Here is a 21,479-nt window from a genome sequence, read left to right on the forward strand (position 1 = left end):
GGCAAGCCGCACCACAATGGGCAGCAAGAGGGAGAAAGCCACACCCCTTTGAAGGATAAAAAGTTAGCTCCATTCACCATTAAAGACTAAGCCAGTTAGAAAGGATGTATTAGAAAGAGAAAGAAACAAATGTGAAAAGTCTCATCTGTGGCTCATGCTAAGTATCCCGGTACAATTTTGTCTTATGAATAGAAAACTCGAAATGTACCCTCAGATTCTGAAATAAGATAGCCTCTCAAACTTGACCTGAGTTTATAAACACAAAAGGGGACACAGATGAATTTAAATTGCAATATGAGAACAAATTTAACTTCTAATAATAACATGGTTCAAGGTGGAGTAAGTCAGAAATCTCAATGTTTATCTCCACGTGCATTTATTCCTGGCAACACACTGGAGTTTTCCGTAGAGTGTTTATCTAACTTGGCTTTCCTTTGATGGACCTTCTGGCATACTACATAAGTACATCATATACACAGACCATATGTAGAGGTAACCACTTTCTCCCTGTAAAGAACTCCCAGAATAATTATGAAGGAAAAGGAAGGAATTAACATACGTCAGGAATCTATTAAGGGGATGACACAGTACAAAGCACTTAACAGATACTTTGCCATTTAAACTTGCGAGCACAGTCTGCATTATTTGAATTCTAGCGATTAAGAAAAATAAAGCTGAAAGAGACACCTATATTGGAAGATCCCCTAGCTATGGGATTTGAACCAAAATTCACCTAGATCTAAGCTCATGCATTCTCTTTTCTCAACTCCATGTTAGGTGAAGCCAGACCCCACTATGTCTTCATCGTGTGGCACTGGAAACACAACTTCATACTGCAATTAGTTGTTCACACTTAAGTCTAAAAGAAAGTGCTATCACGACATCCATGATCCCTTACCTTAGAGGCTGATAATTTAACAATTGCAACCATTCCTTTATTTGGAGCCTTCAGCGTATGTCTCATTTTTTAATTCTTCACTTGTGAAATATTCTGGTTAATATGTCAATCTATTTCCTCACTTAGAGAATAAAGGGGGAAGATGGAATTTCCTTTTTAAACCTTATAAGTCATTGAATGTTTTATGCAGAAGGGTAAACTGATCTAATCAATGTTTTTAAAAGATAACACTTGACAAACCAACTGCAAAAACCCTTTTTAGAAAAGCAGTTGGGGAATTCTGAATATGGATGAGCATAAAATGATATTAAAGAGTTGTTTTTAATTTTAAGTGTAATAATGGTATTGTGGTTATGTAAGTGAATTATTTTTTAGAGTTATATATTGATGTATAAGGGTTGAGATGAGATGACACGATGCCAAGGATTTGCTTTAAAATATTTCATTCCCCCCAGCCAGCCCCAGTGGCCTGGTGGCTAAGTTTGGTGGGCTCTGCTTCGGCGGCCCAGGTTTGATTCCTAGGTGCAGACCTACACCACTGGTCTGTCAGTGGCCGTGCTGTGGTGGCAGCTAGCATACAGAAAAAAGAGTGGGACCAGCCCAGTGGCATAGTGGTTAAGTTCGCATGCTCTACTTCAGTGGCCCAGGGTTCGTGGGTTCGTATCTCAAGCGTGGACCTATGCACCGCTCATCAAGCCATGCTGTGGCGGCATCCCATATACAAAACAGAGGAAGATGGCACAGATGTTAGCTCAGGAGAATCTTCCTCAGCAAAAAAAATAAATAAATAAAAAATTCATTCCCCCAAAATGGGAGAAAATGAAGCAAGTATAGCAAATTGTGAATAATTGTTGAATCTAGGTGATGACTATATCGGGATTCACTATATTATTCTTTTTATTCTTGTGAATGTTTGAAAACCACTATAATACAAAGTCCTAAAAAAACAGAAGTCTTTCAATCTCAAAAGACGCAACCCATTTAACATGGAATTCAATTGCTTTAATCCAAAAGTATACCTTCTCTAATAGAAATAAAGCTTCTAAGACACAGATTTTGGAAATATGATGGATTTTGTCAGGAGAACCTATTGGTAATGATGTTTAAAAACATCTGTTTTCCAACAGACAACAAGTAGAGACCTACCGGTGTACCAGAACACTGGATAAGAACTAGAACAAATGTGCTGGTTAAGACGTTAAAGAATCTACCCAAATTCATGTCTTTATTTAATGAAAGCTACAGGAAATTATTTGGAGGGATCAAAACATCTTTGTTTCCTTGGTTTAAAACCAGGATAGCCACTTAGAAAATGAGAGACAAAATGAAATACCTTGTAAAATCCTGATGGGAAAGATTCCCTACTGGAATCACAAGTGTGAGATCTGAATACCTTTAAAGTTCTCAGACACCCATTCTGGTCTCTCATATCAGTTGTGGGTTTGAGAGGGGTCAAACCACTCAATTCATGTATTGAACTATTGACCCTTCCATTCAAAAGGAAAAGAACACTTTTAATCCATACTCTACCCACAGTAACTGGATGAACCACAATTAAAGTAATGCTAAACAGAGTCCTAACAACAGAAAATGGTCATTAAGAGTGGGAAGTTTTTTTATTTCCTATTCCTTCTCCATCTCCCCACATCCACAGGGTGGGAAAGCATTCATTTAACCTAATGATGAGCATGTTTCTGTCTGCAAACACATCCCTGGAGCTTCCTTTGGGTCAGGAAGCCCTTTATCAGTGTCTGGACTAGCAGAACCATAAATCAGCTACACACGCAGTCTTCCTGCTGCTGCTAGCCCAGTTTCGCCTCAGTATTCATTTAGCCTCCGAAGAACAAGGTGCTCTCTCAGCATAAGAAAACAAAAATCCGTCTTACGGTCCAGGCGGGAGTACAGCAGGGAATGCAAACTTGTCCCACTTCAAAGCACAAGGCAGATCTTTCACTCACCAGCAATCCCAGTAGGAGTGACAATGAAAGCTCTCTTCCCTGTTATTGTTGAGACAATCACAGGCTATTTGTTCATATGAATTAGTTTATATCTAGTATTAGGCAGCCTTGATTAGAAAAATGCTCTTTGTTACCAAGTGAATAGAGTGACAAACAAAACCAAAAGCTTTTTTTTTTCACTTGTTGTTTTTGCCTTAGAAAAGGATTGTCAGGCCTTTCACGCTTGAATGTGGGTTTATCTTGACACAGGTCCCTGAACTCACCCTAAAAGAATGAAGTTGATGTGCCAGACAATGCCAGCCTAAGCTGATTGAGTGAGCTGCGTGTTATGCCTCGCCCAACGAGATGCTGTATTTAAATTACTTTTACCTTCTCTGAACCTGGGGTAGACTTGATAATAGGAGAGAATACATCAATACAGGCTTAGGGGCAAGGGTAAATCAGCCTTGGAATAAAATCTGACTGCACAAATAACATGTGAGGAGCTGACATAATCAGGAGGTCCATCATTGACCAGAGGATCCCGGGAAGTGACCCAATGGTCTGTGTCTCTCCAGAAGCGTACACTACCTCTACCTGTGACCAGTTTATAGCTGGCTCCTTCCAAGTGGGCTTGACTTCCTCCAGCTATCAGAGGCTACTACTGTTCCCAACATCTGGTAAAAATAATGGAAGTCACTAGCCTGGTTGAGATTAATGAATGAACTTGTTCAACAAAATCGTCCAAAGTCAGGGTTTGAACCCAGGTCTAAGATTCAAAAGCTACACAGGCTTCTTCATGTTTAATGTGAAATTCTTTAATGCAGCTTACAAGGTCCTGCAAAATCTTCTCCAACCTTGTCACCTAACTCATCCACCTCCTCTACAATCAGAAGTATGCCAATAAATATTTAACAATGGGCTCTTAGGAGCGAGGGACTGTGTTGGCCAATTTCCACAGTGTAAATACTCCACCCTAGCTGATTTCAAATCACAAGCATGAAGTCAATCGGCTCACTAAATTCCTGAAAACTTAATCAAATCTGTGAGCTGGCAGAGCTGGCTCTAGCACATTACTGCTTACAACCACATGCCTGACTATACTGCAATGATCCGGAACTAACATCCAAACGCTGTGCTCTCGCACATCTTGGGACATTTGACATTCACACAGTCTATTTCCTCTCCCTTACCAAAATAACTCATACTCGTGCATAAGCTCCCAGCCTGGTAGTCTTCCTTCAAGAAGCCTTCCCTGATCCTCCAAGATCTTCCTGGGTATTCCACTCTACTCCTAAGGCATTTATGCTTCCTATATCATAGCACTTGTGACAGAGCATTGTCATTTTTTGTTTCCTTATCTGCATATTTCCCACTACATTTCTAAACTCTGGCAGAGCAGAAGTCTTGCTTCTTATTTATTCTTGTATACCCAGACCTGCCACAGCACCTGCTGAACAATAACACCAACTAAGATGTATGGAGCAATATGCACCAGATACTGTTCTAAGTTTTACACATTATCACATTTCATCTTTAAAACAACCCTATGAAGTTGGCTTTATTATTATTACGCTCTTGTTGCAGATGAGGAAATGGTAGCAAGAGAGGGTGAATACCTTTCTCCACTCCCCACGCCCCGTAAGGGCTCAGTTAGTAAATGTTGGAGCCGGGATTTGAACCCAGGCAGTGAGTGAAGAGCCTTGTGGATCCTTCTAGACAAGTATTTCTCGACTTGTTTTTTTGCATCGGTGACTCTTAAGAAGAAAAATTTAATTAAATTCTCCCTGAGAGAAATTAAATACAAAGGAATAGGATTTCATCAGGTAGGGTTAAGCTCTGGAGGGATTTTTCCATCTCCAAAGATCCAGTTTTTGCCCTCTTGGGGGCAACAGCATTCCTGTTGACAATGTGTGTTCTAGACCTTTCACTATGCATTTACATTAATACACCATATGTTTATCGCTAAAAACATATGGTCTTGTTTCACAGTTTTAATGATATCCTCCTGTAAGTATTATTCTGCATCTTGCTTTCTTTTCTCTCCATAAGATATCTTGAGGAGATAGAGCTGTGTTGGGATAGATATCTATAATTTTTTAACTGCTGCGTGGTATTTAAATCATATCAACATTCCTGACTTTATTAAGTCCTTCCTCTATTGAATATTAGAAAGTTTTGTATTTCTTGGCCTTCAACTAGTGCTTCAATCTTTATGCATGTCTCCTTAGGCTCATGTATGAGTGTTTTTCTAATGTGGATACCAAGATGGGAACAGGGTATGTGCAAAGGTATATAATTTTAATAGACACTGTCAAATTACCATCCAGAGTGACTGTACCAATTTACTTTCCCACAGACAATTTACAAGAGTACACATTTCCTCAAGTGTTTAGATTAAATATGACCTCTTTCTACCTTGGGCAGTGTTAAACATTTTAATTAAATGAGTCATTTAAAAATATTTCTATTACTCACCAGCTCATAGTAGCTTGCGTAAGATGGAAGATGTTTAGATAAGATGATGCTGTTGGAAATACTGACAAATGACAGCAGTGAGACTGGGATGCTGAAATGCCTTGTCCAGAAAACCTGTACTAGGACCTAATTCACTTCACAAAAGAGTAGTCATTGGACGGGAACAGCTGCAGTGGACTTTGAAATGGTGACCTCAGGTAACAGGCATTAAACCTTTTTACCCATTCACCAAGTCTCTCGAGCACCAAAAACGCCATTGAGAGGAATGGAAACCAAACACTCAGAGTAAATGAAGTGTAGAAAAGGCAATGATCCCTTTACCAGAAAGAAATACACACGAAGGTGGGAACACTAAACATCCTGGAAAATAATACAAAAAGCTTTAAAATGTTAAGGAACAGCAAGGACTTTATCCGTATGACAAAATTCCAAGGTCTTTTAGAGGACAAAAAAAAGGATTTATAGCAAATGAAGTAACAATGCCCCTTGGCCCCTTTCTCCTTTCTCTCTCTCCTTCTTCCTTTCCCTCCCTCCCTCTCACACACATATACATACACACACACATACACATACACACATACACCCCCCTATTTCAAATACCTACAAAATTTAGTAGCTTGGAAAATGATACAGAACAAAAGTGTGGAACCACACTCTGTATCATCAAGATTCAAATTTCCACCAGTATGGCTCTTGCTCAAAGGCAGACTTTTTTCTTTAACGTTGGCCTAAAAATGACTGTCATCAACGAGACGGGAGGTCACACTCCAAAAGGAGGAAGAAAGGGTGAAGGAAGAGCGAACGGGAAACTACGCTTGTTGAGGATCTTCTAAGTGCTTCGCATATATTCTCTCATTTAAATCATCCTGTGAGGTACGACTACACGAGAAAAAGGTACGACTACACGAGAAAAAACCAAAGCTGAAAAAAAAAAACTGAAGCTGAGCGAGGTTAGCATGACTCAGGCTCCTTATCCAGCGATTGGGATGTGAATTCAGGTCTAATGACTCCAACATCTGTCTCCCCACTGTACCACGCTGCCCGCTGGGACAGAAGGAGTCTAGTTAATACCTGAATAGATCAGATTGTAAAATAATCTGAACAAAGGTAATGTCCTTGCCATACTACTATTCTTCATTGGACAGAAAAAGCAACTCATATTACTGTTGTTCAGAAGTTTCTAGAACTGCATTTCCTTTTCAAAGTTCCTAGAACAGGTCAAGGAAAAATAATCATCGTTATAGGATGAGGACAATGAGAAAGCATTCAGAAAACTTATTATAAGCTTAGAACTGTTCTGAGACATTTCGTTAAACCCTAAAAAAGCCAAGAGAGGGAGAGCAGTAGGATTTACTACCAACTGTCTTGATTTGGAGTTTGACGCCTGTAGTAACAGCCCGACATCCTAAGCATTGAAAACCAAAACAGAGGCCAGTTCAGTAAAATCACTTGCTCATTGTTCCAGTTGCTTCTTGAACTAAACAGCATCTCCCTCACAAAAGCACTATGATCCCAATACCCCCAAATGATCATTAGAATAATACACGATTCCTAGAGTAAACACACTTTCTGAATATTTGACAAATATTTAAATATTAAAAAAAACTATGATTAGCTCAAACCTAAGCTGGGTTGAATCACTTACCTGGGGCTGAGAAATTACAGGGGTGGAAGTAGAGGCAGCAGCCATGGCAGCTCTGTAGTTGTGGGCGGTGACCAGGCCCCAGCACTACGGCGCCAGACACAGGAGTCCAATTCTCGTGGTTGCTGATCAGATCGCAGTCATGCTAGGAGAAACTGTGTACCTGGAAGAGGATTGGAAAACCCACATTTAGCCTGAGAGGACTAGCATATGAGAGTGAAGTACCATTGGCCATAGGCAGCAAAAATCCCCTCTACCAAATGCCAGCTACAACCTTAATGAAAAGAAGAACCCAGTAGGGAGCATCTAACATCTCAGAGCCAGGACTTCTGTACCATTTTCCAAATCATGTTAAGTTGATGTATTTTCATAGTTTGAATTCAACTCTGCATGTTGGCTAGATGGTTTGGCGAGATAGTTTCAAGCTGTGAGGATGGGGAGAGTAGGCCAGGGGGAGAAGCCATCCCATTATTAAACAAAAAAGGAATTAAACAACCCACAACTGAGACCTGACAAGTTTATGTACAAAGGGCAAATGATACCATCAAGTGTCTTAGAGATCAGCCAGTTCAAGTCTGCCCATTTGCAGATGAAAGAACAGACTTGGAGAAGAAAAGGCACTAGAATCACACATTTCGTTAATGGCAGAACCAGGACTAGAACAACCACCGATTCCCAGTCCAGCATGAAACATAAGAAAGTGAACATGTCCTGCGTTTATATTTCCTCGGGAAACTTAGTCACCACTTGCAAGATTCAAGAAAGCCAAGACGCCCCAAAGATACAGGAGTCGGTCACAAGAACGAGTCAGGTACTTGGTGGAGGGCTTCGTAAGTCAGACATCCACACATGTGAGGAGGAGTGCATTTCTACAATCCTTTTGACATCCTTAAAGAGAGGATGCTAGATAAATACAAAGTGTAACCAAATCCTCCATTATTAATAAGTTTATTAAGAAAGTTCAAAAAGACACTAAATTCCCTGCAGTAAAGCACGGCCCAAGTTCTGTCAAAAGACTGATGTGACTGTTTCCATACTGCAATTTAGTCCAGAACGGGAGTTTTTAAGAGAATTTTTCATTTTTAGGTTTTCATACCACCTAACCATATCCTTTTCTTCAAAAGATACTTATTGAGCATCCACGGCAACTAAGGCCTTCATGAGTAATCCTGAGCCGGCCCCTGCCTTCAGGGAGCTTTTTGTTTGTAAATACACTTTCTAGTTTCACCAGCATGCAAGATGATACCTGAACACTTTTAAACTATTGGAAAATGATACTTTTCATCACAATGAAAGTAATGAACCAGGATCACAAGATCCAACTCTTGAGCAGGAGTGATGGTGGAGTTGGACGTTTAATCCAAATCTTTTGACCCAAATCCTCTATACTAGCGGGATGATGCTGGGCAAGTTACATAACCTCAGAAGACCCGTTTCCTAAGAAATAATCCAGGTTCGGCAGCAACTTACACGAACTTCAGATTTTGATTTTTATCCTGTCTTTGTGTATTATCCTTCATACTATAGTTTTAACCACTTTACATTTTAATTGTTTAGAACTGTGGCACCTTCCTATTTTCTTTCCTCTGTTAGAGTGACTATTTTTATTAACAAATAAGAAGTAAAGCTATTTTGGTATAACAGTCCACACAAAATTCCACAGCTGCTCTGAGACAATACTGATGTTCTCCTTGATTCCAGTTTTAGGGGGAAATAAAGACCTGCTGTTTATCACACTGTGAATTAAATGAACAGCCCAGGAGAGAGAGATACGTGTGTGGCAGTGCCTTTCCTCTTTCATGATGGCCGCTCGAGTGCCATATCTACCCTGAGAACATTATAGGACCCATGGTGTGCTGTTTTGTACTGAACTTATTCCTGGCATCATTTTGTGCCCACCTCTACTTTTTTATTTTTCCTTCTCACGTATTTACAATTCACATTATCTTGCTCTATCATATGTGGGGTGGACAGATCAATATATAAATAGCATAATAGCCAAAAAACAAAATAAGCAGGCAAGTGAGATTCTATTCCTAAAGACTCACACCGTGTGCTCCGGTCCGATATCATTTCTGCCAAGCTAAGTCCTTAAGCAACATAACATTAAAATAGTTTCAATATTCAGAGTACATAGTGTTGCCCGAATCGTGAATGCTGAGCACCTAGCCTGGAGCAAGGGAAGGGATATAGAAATGGATGTGACAAATAAGCCATATGGCATCACTGCCGACAAGAAAAGGGGGAAAGTGGGATTTAATGAAAGCTTACTAGCTGCTGAGCCCTGGAGCAGTCATTTCACAGACAGTTTGAGGCAGATATTGTGAACTCATTTCACAGATGAGAAACCTGAGGCTTTGAAAGGTTGTTCAACACGCCCAAAGTCACATGGCCGGGAAATGAGGGAGCTGAGACGTGATCCAGGACCCGCTCTAGGGCCCACGTCTTTCCAGAGACTACCCTCCCAGTGAACAAAATTTAAGAAGAGGTAGAAAGTGCCTGGAGTTTTGTTTTGTTTTTTTGTTTTTTGTGAGGAAGATCAGCCCTGAGCTAACATCCATGCCAATCCTCCTGTTTTTGCTGAGGAAGACTGGCCCTGAGCTAACATCCGTGCAGATCTTCCTCCACTTTATATGGGACGCCGCCACAGCATGGCCTGACAAGCGGTGCATTGGTGCGCGCCCGGGGTCCAAACCCGGGCCGCCAGCAGCGGAGCACGCGCTCTTAACCGCTATGCCACAGGGCCAGCCCCACTTGGAGGTTTTTTAAGCAAAAGTTTCACACAGTCCTGAAGGAAGCAAGATGCAAGTCAGATGTCCTGCAGAGTAACTGTTTTTCCCCAAACCCTGAAACAGAAAATCCTATGCTGCTCTCATCTATATAAAACTTGAATGATGTGTCCCTAGTTTTGATGTATGTTACATATCCTTGAGATATATAATAGATAATACAGATTGTTAGTTTCATATTTTCAAGAAGAAAATTAACTGCCTTCCCGTAAAGCATTTAAGACAGATCTAGTTTTCTAGTTTTGAGGCTTTTGTTGAACCCATTCTTACATTATAAGAGCCCTTTATAAAATGGTGTATGGTTACTTAACTCTGAAAATACAAGAGCAAAGCAAAACTACCTCAAAGGGTATAAATCTGCTCTCTCATGGGAGTGATGTCTTCAAATTACATTTATGAAATCTATTTACAAAAATGCATAAATCATGGGGGAACTAGACGACAAAAAAGAGAATATCCTAAACAATAATACCACTCAATCTCTAGCCATGTAAGCTGGTTTACTTTGACATACTAGTCTCCTGCTTTCCCAGAGCCCCAGACTGTCAACTACAGAGTTGCCCAGAATTTTTAAAGAAATACATCCCTCTTTGAACTCTTCCCAGTATGTGGATACCTGTCCTGCAGTTCAGCCTAACTCTCCATTTCCTTTGCTTGAGCTCCAATGGCTTCTCCAGCTGCAGAAAACCCCAAAGCAGTGTGGACTGGCCCCACTAACCCCAGATGCCCTTGAACTATTACTGTCTCCCCTCTTCTTCCCTTGTTGTCTCCATTTCCCATTCTAGGCATTTCTTCTAATCTATATCATTCTTCTCAAAACCACAAAACTACCTCTAATGCCCCTCACTTGCAAAAGATGAGCTTTGTCGTTTATTTACTTATTTGCCCATTCATCCATTCCCTATAGTCACCGGGTACAAATTACCTCAATATCCCCCTCTACAATTCAAAATGGATATATAAAATACAACTTACAGATAAGAAAGCTACGTAGACTCATTCTTCTGTGCCAGATTACTAGAGAAATAACCAACTAAATATAAGAATAGGAAATATCCCGAATAAGCCACAGATGGATCCCAGTTTAAGCTATTGCTTCAACTTCCAGGAATATACACTGGAAAGAATCCACAGGAGAGGCTGACAGAAGGACTTAGGCACAATATCCCCTTCACGTGAAACTGCAACTACATGGACAGAAAATAAGCAAATGAGATCCCAACAGACTCGTAATGATACCGCTAGTTCAGAGGAATGAGAGATGGAGGGAACCAAACCAGGGAGAGACGGAGTACATTTAAAATACACTCACTCCTTAAAAGCGGTTCCTGGCTCCCACTAAGCAAGTAATCATTGGCTGTATTTACTTCTCATTTACATGTGGCCATCATGATTGTCCCAGAAAATATGTGAGGGAGAAAAAAACACTACCAGCTGGCTTCTGACATGGGCAGCCATCCCAAGCGACAATGAACTTGCTAATTACTGAGTGCCATACCAAACACCTAAAAGCAAGTGTCTAGTTCTGAGGCAAACTTCCCTTTGATTCCTTCTGCAGCTGATGCTGGCTCTTTCCCGAGGCCTCATAGGAAGACGAATTTCTAGTAGCAAGTTAATCTACTATAAGTCTAACCTTTTTCCTTCATCTGGACTTGAGTCAAACAATGACTCATTTCAGTCTCTTGAAAGAACCTGATGCTGAAGATGCATAGTCTTCCCTCTCTAAGGAGAAGCAACAGAGAAAAATCCAAATCCACCAGGCAAGTGAAAAATATTATGGTTCAAGAGAAGGGAAGACTCTAGAATCAGAGCAAATATTTACTTAAGAAATAAGTGTACATTATAAAAGAGAAAACTTTTTAAAAAATATAGGCGATCAGAAATGAGTCTGCATTAACCAAAAAAAGAAAGAAAAATCTGAATTAGGAACTTGAATGAAGGCAGTTGATAAAGCAGAAAGTAGAATAAAAATGGTCTTAGCAGAAAATGGTATTAGTGAAGCAGAAGATAAACCGGAGCTTGCGTGGTTGGTGGTGGGGAGGGGAGTGCCATGTGGGTAAAGATTTCAAAGCTTCCATCCCCAAAAGAAACAGATGAACAAAAAGTACTAAAAGGGGAAAGAAGAAACCATCAGTGCTAAAACCAGGAAAGGATTTATCCTCAAAATTTATCCTCAAAATTTTAGAAAAGTGATATATATATAAATAGAGCCATTTAGATCAAATAGAAAAAATCAGACTTGAAATTGTGTATCCTTCTGCAGAGAGCTCTATAGTCTGGCAGAAATCCAGAAGAAAAAGCTCTGAACCCCAAACCTGGAAGATCAAGAAGATGAGATATAGGAAGGCCAGAGCTATCACTCGTCTTTCTTAGTATCTATTCCCCCTACCAAAGCTAAATAGCATCTGAAGCCAGCCTTATATCATCTAAGGCCTGAGCCTGGAAGAATCTTCTCTCCGGAATCCGAGCAGATGAAGAGACTTACCAACAGTAACATCAGGAAGAAGACTCTATACCCATTGAAACAAAAACAGGATGCTTAAAAACTGATAATTCAAAATGCAGTAGAGGGATTGGAACATACAGTTAAGAAACTTGCCCAAAATGTAGAGCAAAACACAAAGTGAAGAAAAATAGAACAGTAAAAACAAGAAAGCTAGAGGACTAGTCGAGGAGATCTAATAGTCAAATAAGAGCAATTCCAGAATCAAAGAATAAACGAAATACGGGGGGCGGGGGGTGTGGAATCAAATAACTAACTCAAAACATTCCCTGAAATGAAAAGTGATAAGTTTATTGACTGTAAGGGCCCACTGAGTGCCTACCTGCCCACCTCAATTGATTTTAACATGCCCACATTAAGCAGATCAGAGTGAGATTCCTTTTTTTAACGCTAGAGATTTTTTAAAATCCTATAAGCTATCAGAAAATGTGTGTGGGAGCTCATACACAAATGATTAGGAATCAGAAAGTCTTTGGACTTCTCAACAACCTGGAAGCTAGAAGATGAGGGAGCAATGAAGAAAATGATTTACAACCTACAATTCTACCGGGGGATGTACTTCTGTAAAAGGAGGAGGAAAGTAAGAAAAAGGAAGGCATGAGATCCAGGAACAGGAGTTCAATACGGGAGAAAAACAAAGGGAATTCCTGGCATAATTGTGAAACGAGATCCCTGGAGGACAGGTAAGAAGACTCACAAAGTAGCCTTAACAGAATAACTGTCCATCCGGATATATTGAAAGATTTCTAGAACTGATGGAGTTTGGGGTGGAATGAGTAACAAGTACATGGACAACTCAGCAAACATAAAAAGAATGATTAAAACTTAAAGGAGAACAAAGAATTTGCAGAAGAGGAAAAGGTTTATAGAATTCTACATAACTCAACTAGACGTTAATAACATGAATTGTGAATAACATTAACAAGGTTATTATGACATTAACACTGAATAATGGCCTAATCAAAATCACAATCTAACTATATTAGGATGATGAGGTACAGGATGGGAGTACGTGTACGGCTCACCTTCCACATGGGAAGTCTATAAATATTTAAAAGTGATGTATCAAAAAGTACAAGTAAAAATCTTAGAGATGCGATGCAAATACCAAATGAAGCAGTTAAAACAACTGAAAAAGGTAGCTATGGTGAAGGTAAAATGGTAGCGAGGGAGAAAGGAACTCCTTTCTCTTAGCAAGCCTCATACAGCTATTTGACACTTTAAATTATAAACATTTATAACTTTGATTTAAAAAAAGCAAAAGAGGAAAATAAACAAAAATAATATCATTTCCGAAACTAACAATTTAAAACTATAACAGGCAGAAGTGCCACCGCAGAAAACTAAGTTGATGCTGTGGAAGACAGACTTGAGAAAAATCACATGTGCTTATAATGAATTATTAGATTGATTAGAGACTACAGCTATGGAGCACAGAAAATAGAGATTCAGTATAAGAATAATTGGTATACTTGAGAACAAAAGGAACAGAAGTTATTGAACAATAAAAGTAAATTTTTCTTAAAAGATGCTAAATTTTTAGGTGTAAAGAGCTTACTATTGCATAGGCAACAAAAGAAAAAATAGATAAAATGCACTAAATCAAAATTTAAAACTACTGTGCATCAAAGGAAACAATCAACAGATTGAAAAGACAATTCACAGAATGGGAGAAAATATTTGCAAATCACATATCTGAAAAGGAGTTAATATCCAGAATATGTAAAGAACTCCTACACTTCAACAAACAAAAATCAAACAACCCAATTAAAAAATGAACAAAAGACTTTAATAGACAATTTCTCCAAAGAAGACATAGAAATGATCAAAAAGCACATGACAAGATAGTCAGCATCACCAATCATTAGAGAAACGGAAATCAAAACCACAATGAGACACCACCTCACACCCATTAAAATGGTTGCTTTCAAAAAACAGAAAATAAGTATTGGCAAGGATGTGGAGAAATTGGAACCTTTATGTACTACTGGTGAGAATGTAAAATGGTTCAGCAGCTATAGAAACCAAGACAGTGGTTCCCTAAAAATTAAAAATAGAATTATGTGGTCCAGCAATTCCACTTCTGGGTATATACCCAAAAGAATTGAAAGCAGGATCTCAAAGAGATATTTGTGCATCCATGCTCATAGCAGCATTACTCACAATAGCCAAAAGGTGGAAGCAACCCAAGTATCCACTGACAGATGAATGGATAGACACAATGTGATATATGCATACAATGGAATACTATTCAGCCTTGAAAGAAATTCTGACACATGCTATAACATGGATGAACCTTGAGGACACTATGCTAAGTGAAATAAGTCAGTCACAAAAAGACAAATACTTTGTGATTCTACTTATATGAAGTACTTACAGTAGTCAAATTCAGAGACAGAAAGTAGAACGGTGGTTTGCCAGAGGTTGGCGGGGGAGGAGGGAATGAGGAGTTGTTCAATGGGTGCCGAGTTTCAGTTTTGCAAGATGAAAAGAGTTCTGGAGATCTGTTTCACAACAACGTGATTATACTTAACACTAAACCACTGAAATCGAAAATGGTTAAGATAGCAAATTTTATGTTACGTGTTACCACAATTTAAAAAAAAAAAAAAAAGAGCTCACTACATTCCAGGAAAAATGAAGTACATAATGCATAACCGAAACCCAGGTTTGTTAATATCGAGAGTTGAAAGAATTCCCATAAAAAACCTAAGGGGGAAAAAATCAAATCACAAGGGAAAAAAATTGGCTGGATATAGCCATCATCCTGGCCACAACAGGTAACAAGACACAAAAACAACTTTCATGATTTTTCAGAAATATGGAATGACCCAAAAATTATACATTCAGCCAAGTTGTCATTTACTTGCAATAGTAATAACAAGGCACTTTTATTAAACATAAAACTATCAGGATATATTTCACCCTGACAAATCTACTTGATGACATAATACAACTAATTATGTGACAAATCAAAATAATGTGTTCAGGACAGCTTTGACATGAGCAGCTTGTCAACCCACGTGAACCCAGAATACCTGTGATAACAATGGTGACCAAAAAATGCAGTTATCATAACTACTAAAAGAAAAGCTATTCGATTGAAATGCATACAATAAACTAAGATAAAAACTCCAGAAAAATCACAAGAAAAAAGAATCCCTCACCTCTTGAGAGTTTTATTTCTGCTTTATTTCTAAAGTTGATAAAAATGAGAATTTCAAGCGTAAAGAACCAAAAGGCAAAGGGGAAAAAATAGGTGACAAAGGTATGGCAACATTACATTTTTCATCTGAGCTTCCCATCCTTACTCCTGCTTCCCATAAACCGGTGAGGCAAATGGTCTGGCTGGGAGGAAAAAAGCTGTGATCAACGTCAGAGTCCATTTGCTTCACATGCAGAGTCAGAACAAAGAAATTAGAAAAGCATGTAAAAAACCAAATAATTTCCTCATCTTTTGTTTTAAAATACCATCTCTACCTGTGGCTGCAGAAACTTTCCTCTCTTCTTCAAAGTATCAAAGCCAAGATCTTGCTTCAGTAGACTCACATAAGACAATAAATTTCATGTTTTAAATCTTTCCTTTTCCACATATAGGATCAGTTTTTCCATTCGCTTCTCCAGCTTTTCAATCAGACCTTTTATTCTACATTTGGCCTAAAAGTCTATCATTCTTTCCATATGGCACTCAGCTGATGCATTCAAAGGCAGGAGTACAGCTAGCCCACCCTGCCCATGCTGCCTGCAGAAAGAGAAACACAAGCACCATAACCGCACTATTTTACACGTATTTTATCAGTTCAGAGTCCAGTATTCTACAGATCGAAGAAAGTGGCCAAAAACCGTTTAAATAAATTCATTGTCCTGATTTCAAAGACTGTATTGAAAGGCATACAGTTTTCACCTTTCAACAGTGTTCCTGATGGGGAGATGCTATCCTGAAACTTGTCAAAATAACCAGGAATTGTAGAACACAATCTGCAGAAAAATCGCACAACAGTTGTCACTACTAGGGCAAAGGATGTGTTGGCCATACTCTGTTTACAGTCTCAAGCTCAAGTTAGTTTCTGTTATATTACTAAGAAAATGGGGAAAAAAATCTGTAGTTTGGGAATAACAGATCAGGAATGGGCCAGAAAGAGAAACACACCCTATGAGTTAGAGAAAAATGAACTCGAGTGAGTACGCTCAATCACAAACGGAGAGAGCAGGAAGCGAAGGGCCGGGAATGAAGGAAGAGAAGTCAACTAAGAGGATTGAGAAAATCTTCTTGAAGGTAGGACAATTAGAAGAACTACTCTTTGGACAAGAGAGAGACTTACTACTGCCCTGTTTCTTTCCATAACCCAAGGCCCACAGTGTCGAAGCTCTTGATCCTCTTAGTATTTCCATGCCATGACCCTCAGCCATTTGCGTAGGGACCCAGAGAGTGCAAAGACCAATGGTAATTTAGAGTTCTACCTAAGGGAGGAAGCACCCCGAAGCATGAGGTGGATACATTTTTATTGAAGAATGTTTAAAGAGGCAGCCTCTGAACCAACTTGGAGTGTTTGCAGTCCACAGGCTTCAGGACAAGGAGAATTACAACCTCTATAACCAAGCCTCAGGCTGAGCTAGACTCTTCCAACCAAAGCCGACAGAGGAATCTTGGGAGGTATTTCCTTCTAAGAGCAAGTGCATGTTTCTAAAATAAGAAGTAATTCCCAAATGGCCTAGAATAGAAGGAATATGAATATACATATTCATACTGGGGGAGGCGAGGGGAAGGGCAAGAGAGAAGAAGAGAGAGCAAATGGGGGTGGGGGCAAAGGGTCGAAATAGCTGGCCAGAATATAGACGTCTACAGCTGTGATAAGAGAAGTATTCAGCCCAGAACAGCAGTTTGTAACAGCAAAGAATTCTGTTGACAAAGGCATCTTCCATTATCTAAGGTTTCCAGTAGCTTCAATCTCACTTTTGAAAGAATAAGTCAAAATCAATTCTGAGTGCTTGAAATGAAGAATAGTGATTTAAAACTGTACCTCAACGTTAGAAAGTTACGCTTGAAAGATACTTTTCTGATGTGTTTGCCACAATGTAGAAAAATAGGCACTCAAATTTATTTCCAGTGTAGATGCAACTGTTACAATCTTTCTGGAATACAATACGGATGTGCGTGTGTGTGTATGTGTACGTGTGTATGGTTTGCATCAAAATCCTAAAAAGTATGCTGAATCAGAGGGTATATAACTCCACAATTAGAAACTCATACTGTGGAAAGAATTAACATTAAGGGCAAAGATTTTGCCACAAGGATGCTTAATGCAATATCATATATGACTGGAAAATTTTAGAAACAATCTAAATATCCAATAATACAGTACTTGCCAACTGAGTTTTTAAAACGTTTACATGGGGCCGGCCTGGTGGCTTAGCAGTTAAGTGCACATGCTCTGCTACTGGCGGCCCTGGTTCGGATCCCGGGCGCGCACCGACGCACTGCTTCTCCCACCATGCTGAGGCCGCGTCCCACATACAGCAACTAGAAGGATGTGCAACTATGACATACAACTATCTACTGGGGCTTTGGGGACAAAAAAGGAGGAGGATTGGCAACGGATGTTAGTTCAGAGCTGGTCTTCCTCAGCAAAAAGAGGAGGATTAGCATGGATGTTAGCTCAGGGCTGATCTTCCTCACACACAAAAAAATTTACATGCAATTCAATTTTATACAGCCAATAAAAATTAAATTGTATAGAAATTATGTATCTATGTATCTCTCCCAATGTATCTCTCCCATTGGGGGAAAACATACACACACAGAAAGATAATACATAATATGTATTATGCCCTGAGGTGGTACAGGCATTTTAATTTTCTACAGAAAAAGAATGTGTAGGACTGAGATATAGTAACAGGAACCAGATATAACTGCCTATCTAAAATAACCAAAAGAAAAAAAAAACAAAACAAGGGGCCAGCCCCATGGCCTAGTGGTTAAGTTCAGTGTGCTCTGCTTCAGTGGCCCAGGTTCAGTTCCCAGGCACAGACCTACACCACTCATCAGTGCCCATGCTGTGGGAGTAACCCACATACAAAATAGCAGTGATCCACATACAAAATAGAGGAAGATTGGCACAGCTGTTATCTCAGGGCCAATCTTCCTCAGCAAAAAAAAAAAAAAAAACAGACAAAATATACCAAATAGTGGGCATTGGACAAGAAAGGACAATGATCCCTAAGAAGTGGGAAAGTACAAGGTGAGCCCTATGATTGCCCTAGCTTCCTGCCTCAAGAGTATCCAGGCCACAGTACAGGGGAAACCAAGATGGAACCCAAGGAACTTACTGAGTTAAAAAGAGGCAGATCCAGGAACTCTAGAAGCTCCAGGAAGCTAGAGTTCACAGAACAGAGTACCACAGAGGAGAGAATTGGAAAGACAGAAAATCCCAGAGATCTGCAGTGCTCCCCTTGAGTCTTCAACAGAGAACTGATCAGAAAACGCACATGGGGAAGCTGTTACAGGCTGGAGTAATACCCTTGGAATAGTCTCTCTTCCCACCAGCAAGACTGGAAGACCTCATAATGCACGGGACATTGGGCAGAGCACTCACAAGCATCTTGCCTCAGTAGTGGAGAATAATTAGCCCTAAACACTGAGCTGATCCTATCAAATTTTAAAAGCAAGACCTGAAAAGATCAAATTGTTTCCAAGTCATTAACTGTGACTCAGAACAAAACTCGAGAATATTTATAGGAACACAGAAATATCCAGCATCCAACAAGGTAAAATTCACACAGTCTGGCATCCAATCAATGATTACACAGTCATGCAAAGAAGCAGGAAAATATGACCCATAATAAGGAGAAAAAAAATCACTCAATTGAAATAGACCCAAAACTGACACAGATATTAGAATTAACAGACAAGTACATTACAATAGTTATTACAACTATATTATAAACGTTCAAAAAGTTAAGTAGAGACAAAAGATACTTTAAAAGACCTGAATCAAATTTATAGAAATGAAAAATACAATGTAAAATGAGAAATACACTAGATGTGATTAACAGAAAAATTTGACATTGTCAAAGAAAAGATCAGTAAAGTGATAGAAATAGAAACTATCCAAAATGAAACATTGAGAGAAAAAAAGAAATAAGAAAAACTAAAAGAACATCAGTGAACTGTGGGAAAATTTCAAGAGGACTAATATACATGTAACTGGAGACCCCAAAGGAAAGAGGAGGACAGAAAAAAATATTTGAAAAATAAAGGCCTGGGCCAGCCCCGTGGCTTAGCGGTTAAGTGCGTGTGTTCTGCTGCTGGCGGCCCAGGTTCGGATCCTGGGCGCGCACTGACACACTGCTTCTCTGGCCATGCTGAGGCCGTGTCCCACGTACAGCAACTAGAAGGATGTGCAGCTATGACATACAACTATCTGCTGGGGCTTTGGGGGAAAAATTAAAAAATAAAATTATTAAAAAAAAGAAAAAGAAAGGCCAAAAATTTCCAAATTTAATAAAAACTATAAACCCATAGATTCCACAAGCTCAATGAACCATGAGCACAAGAAACAAAGAAAAATGCACAAAGGGAAATCATAATCAAATTTATCAAAATATAATGATAATGAGAAAATCCTTAAAGCTTCTAGATAAAAAAAGATGTGTGGCACAGAGAGAAACAAGGGTAAGAATGACAGATTTCTCATCAGAAACAATGCAAGCAGAGAGACAGGGATCAACATCTTTAAAGCAATGAAAAAAATATAACCCTATCAATCTAGCATTCTATACCCATCTTTCAAAAATGAAATAAAACAAAAATATTTTCAAACATAAAAAAGCTGAAAGGATTCATCATAAGCAGACCTTGGACTACAAGAAAAGTTAAAAAAGAAACCTATCAGACAGAGTAAAAATTATATCAGACGGAAATACAAATCTTTACAAAGAACCAGAGAATGCCAAAAATAGTAATTAAATGAGTAAATATAAAAAACCATTTTCTTATTATAGAAATCTTTAAATTATGATTGACAACAACTCACAGAATAGAAGAAAATATCTGCAAATCACATATCTGATAATAAACTTGTATACAGAATACATAAAGATCTCTTACAATGAAATAATAAAGACCCAAATAAGCCTATTTTAAACTGAGAAAAGATCTGACTAGATATTCTCCAAAGAAAATATATAAATGGCCAATAAGTATATGAAAGGATACTCAACATCATTAGCCATTAAGGAAGCAAAAATTATATCCACAAGATACTACTTCACACCCACTAGGATGGCTACAATCAAAAAGACATTTGTTGGTGAGGATGTGAGAAACTGGAACCCTCATACACTGTTGATGGTATGTAAAATGGTGCAGCCACTGTAGTTCCTCAAAATATTTAAAACAGCCTGGTAGTCCCTCAAAATATTAGAGAGAGTTTCCCTATGACTCAGCAATTCCACTCCTAGGCATACATACCCAAGAGAATTGAAAATGTATGTCCACACAAAAACTTGTACAAGAATGTTCATAGAAGCATTATTCATAATAGTCAAAGTGAAAACAATCCAAATGTCCATCAACTCATGAATGGATAAAAACTAAATGTGGTATTTCTAAACAATGGACTATTATTGAGCAATAAAAGAAAGAAAATAATGATAAATGCTATAGCATGCATGAACCTCGAAAACATTATGCTATGTGAAAGAAGCCAGTCACAAAAGGCCAAATATTGTATGATTCCATTTATATGAATCATTGAGGATAGGCGAATCTATGAGACAAAACTTAGATTAGTGTTTGCCAGGGGTTTGGGGGAGGACAAATGGGGAGCGATTGATAATAGATATGGGGTTTCCTTCAGAATAATGAAAATTTTCTAAAATTGAGTGTGATGATAGTTGCACAACTCTGAATATATCGAAACCAGTGGATTTTACTCCTTAAATGGTTGAATTATATCTCAATAAAGCTGTTAGAAAGAAAATCGAGGGGCCGGTCCAGTGGCATAGTGGTTAGGTTCACGCACTCCACTTCAGCAGCCTGGGGTTCACGGGTTCGGATCCCAGGTGCAGACACACACACCATTTGTCAGGTCCTGCTGTGGTGGTGTCCCATATACAAAATAGAGGAAGATGGGCATAGATGTTAGCTCAGGGCTAATCTTCCTCAGCAAAAAGAGGAGGATTGGCAATGGATGTTAGCTCAGAGCCAGTCTTCTTCACACATACAAAAAAA

At 39.0% G+C, this 21,479-nt stretch overlaps 1 protein-coding gene across 2 annotated transcripts in view; it reads right to left on the bottom strand.

Moving 5' to 3' along the window:
• The window catches only part of LPAR1 (lysophosphatidic acid receptor 1), a 141,157-nt gene that overhangs the window by 76,876 nt on the left and 42,802 nt on the right, over nt 1–21,479 (bottom strand). For both annotated transcript variants that reach the window (XM_058523759.1, XM_058523757.1), the window contains exon 2: nt 6,959–7,118. In XM_058523759.1, coding sequence (XP_058379742.1) covers nt 6,959–7,003 — 45 coding nt within the window. In that variant the 5' untranslated portion in view covers nt 7,004–7,118. The remainder of the gene's footprint in view (nt 1–6,958; nt 7,119–21,479) is intronic.

The sequence above is a fragment of the Diceros bicornis genome, chromosome 28 (genome assembly GCF_020826845.1).
Source record: "Diceros bicornis minor isolate mBicDic1 chromosome 28, mDicBic1.mat.cur, whole genome shotgun sequence".
Classification (NCBI taxonomy): domain Eukaryota; kingdom Metazoa; phylum Chordata; class Mammalia; order Perissodactyla; family Rhinocerotidae; genus Diceros; species Diceros bicornis.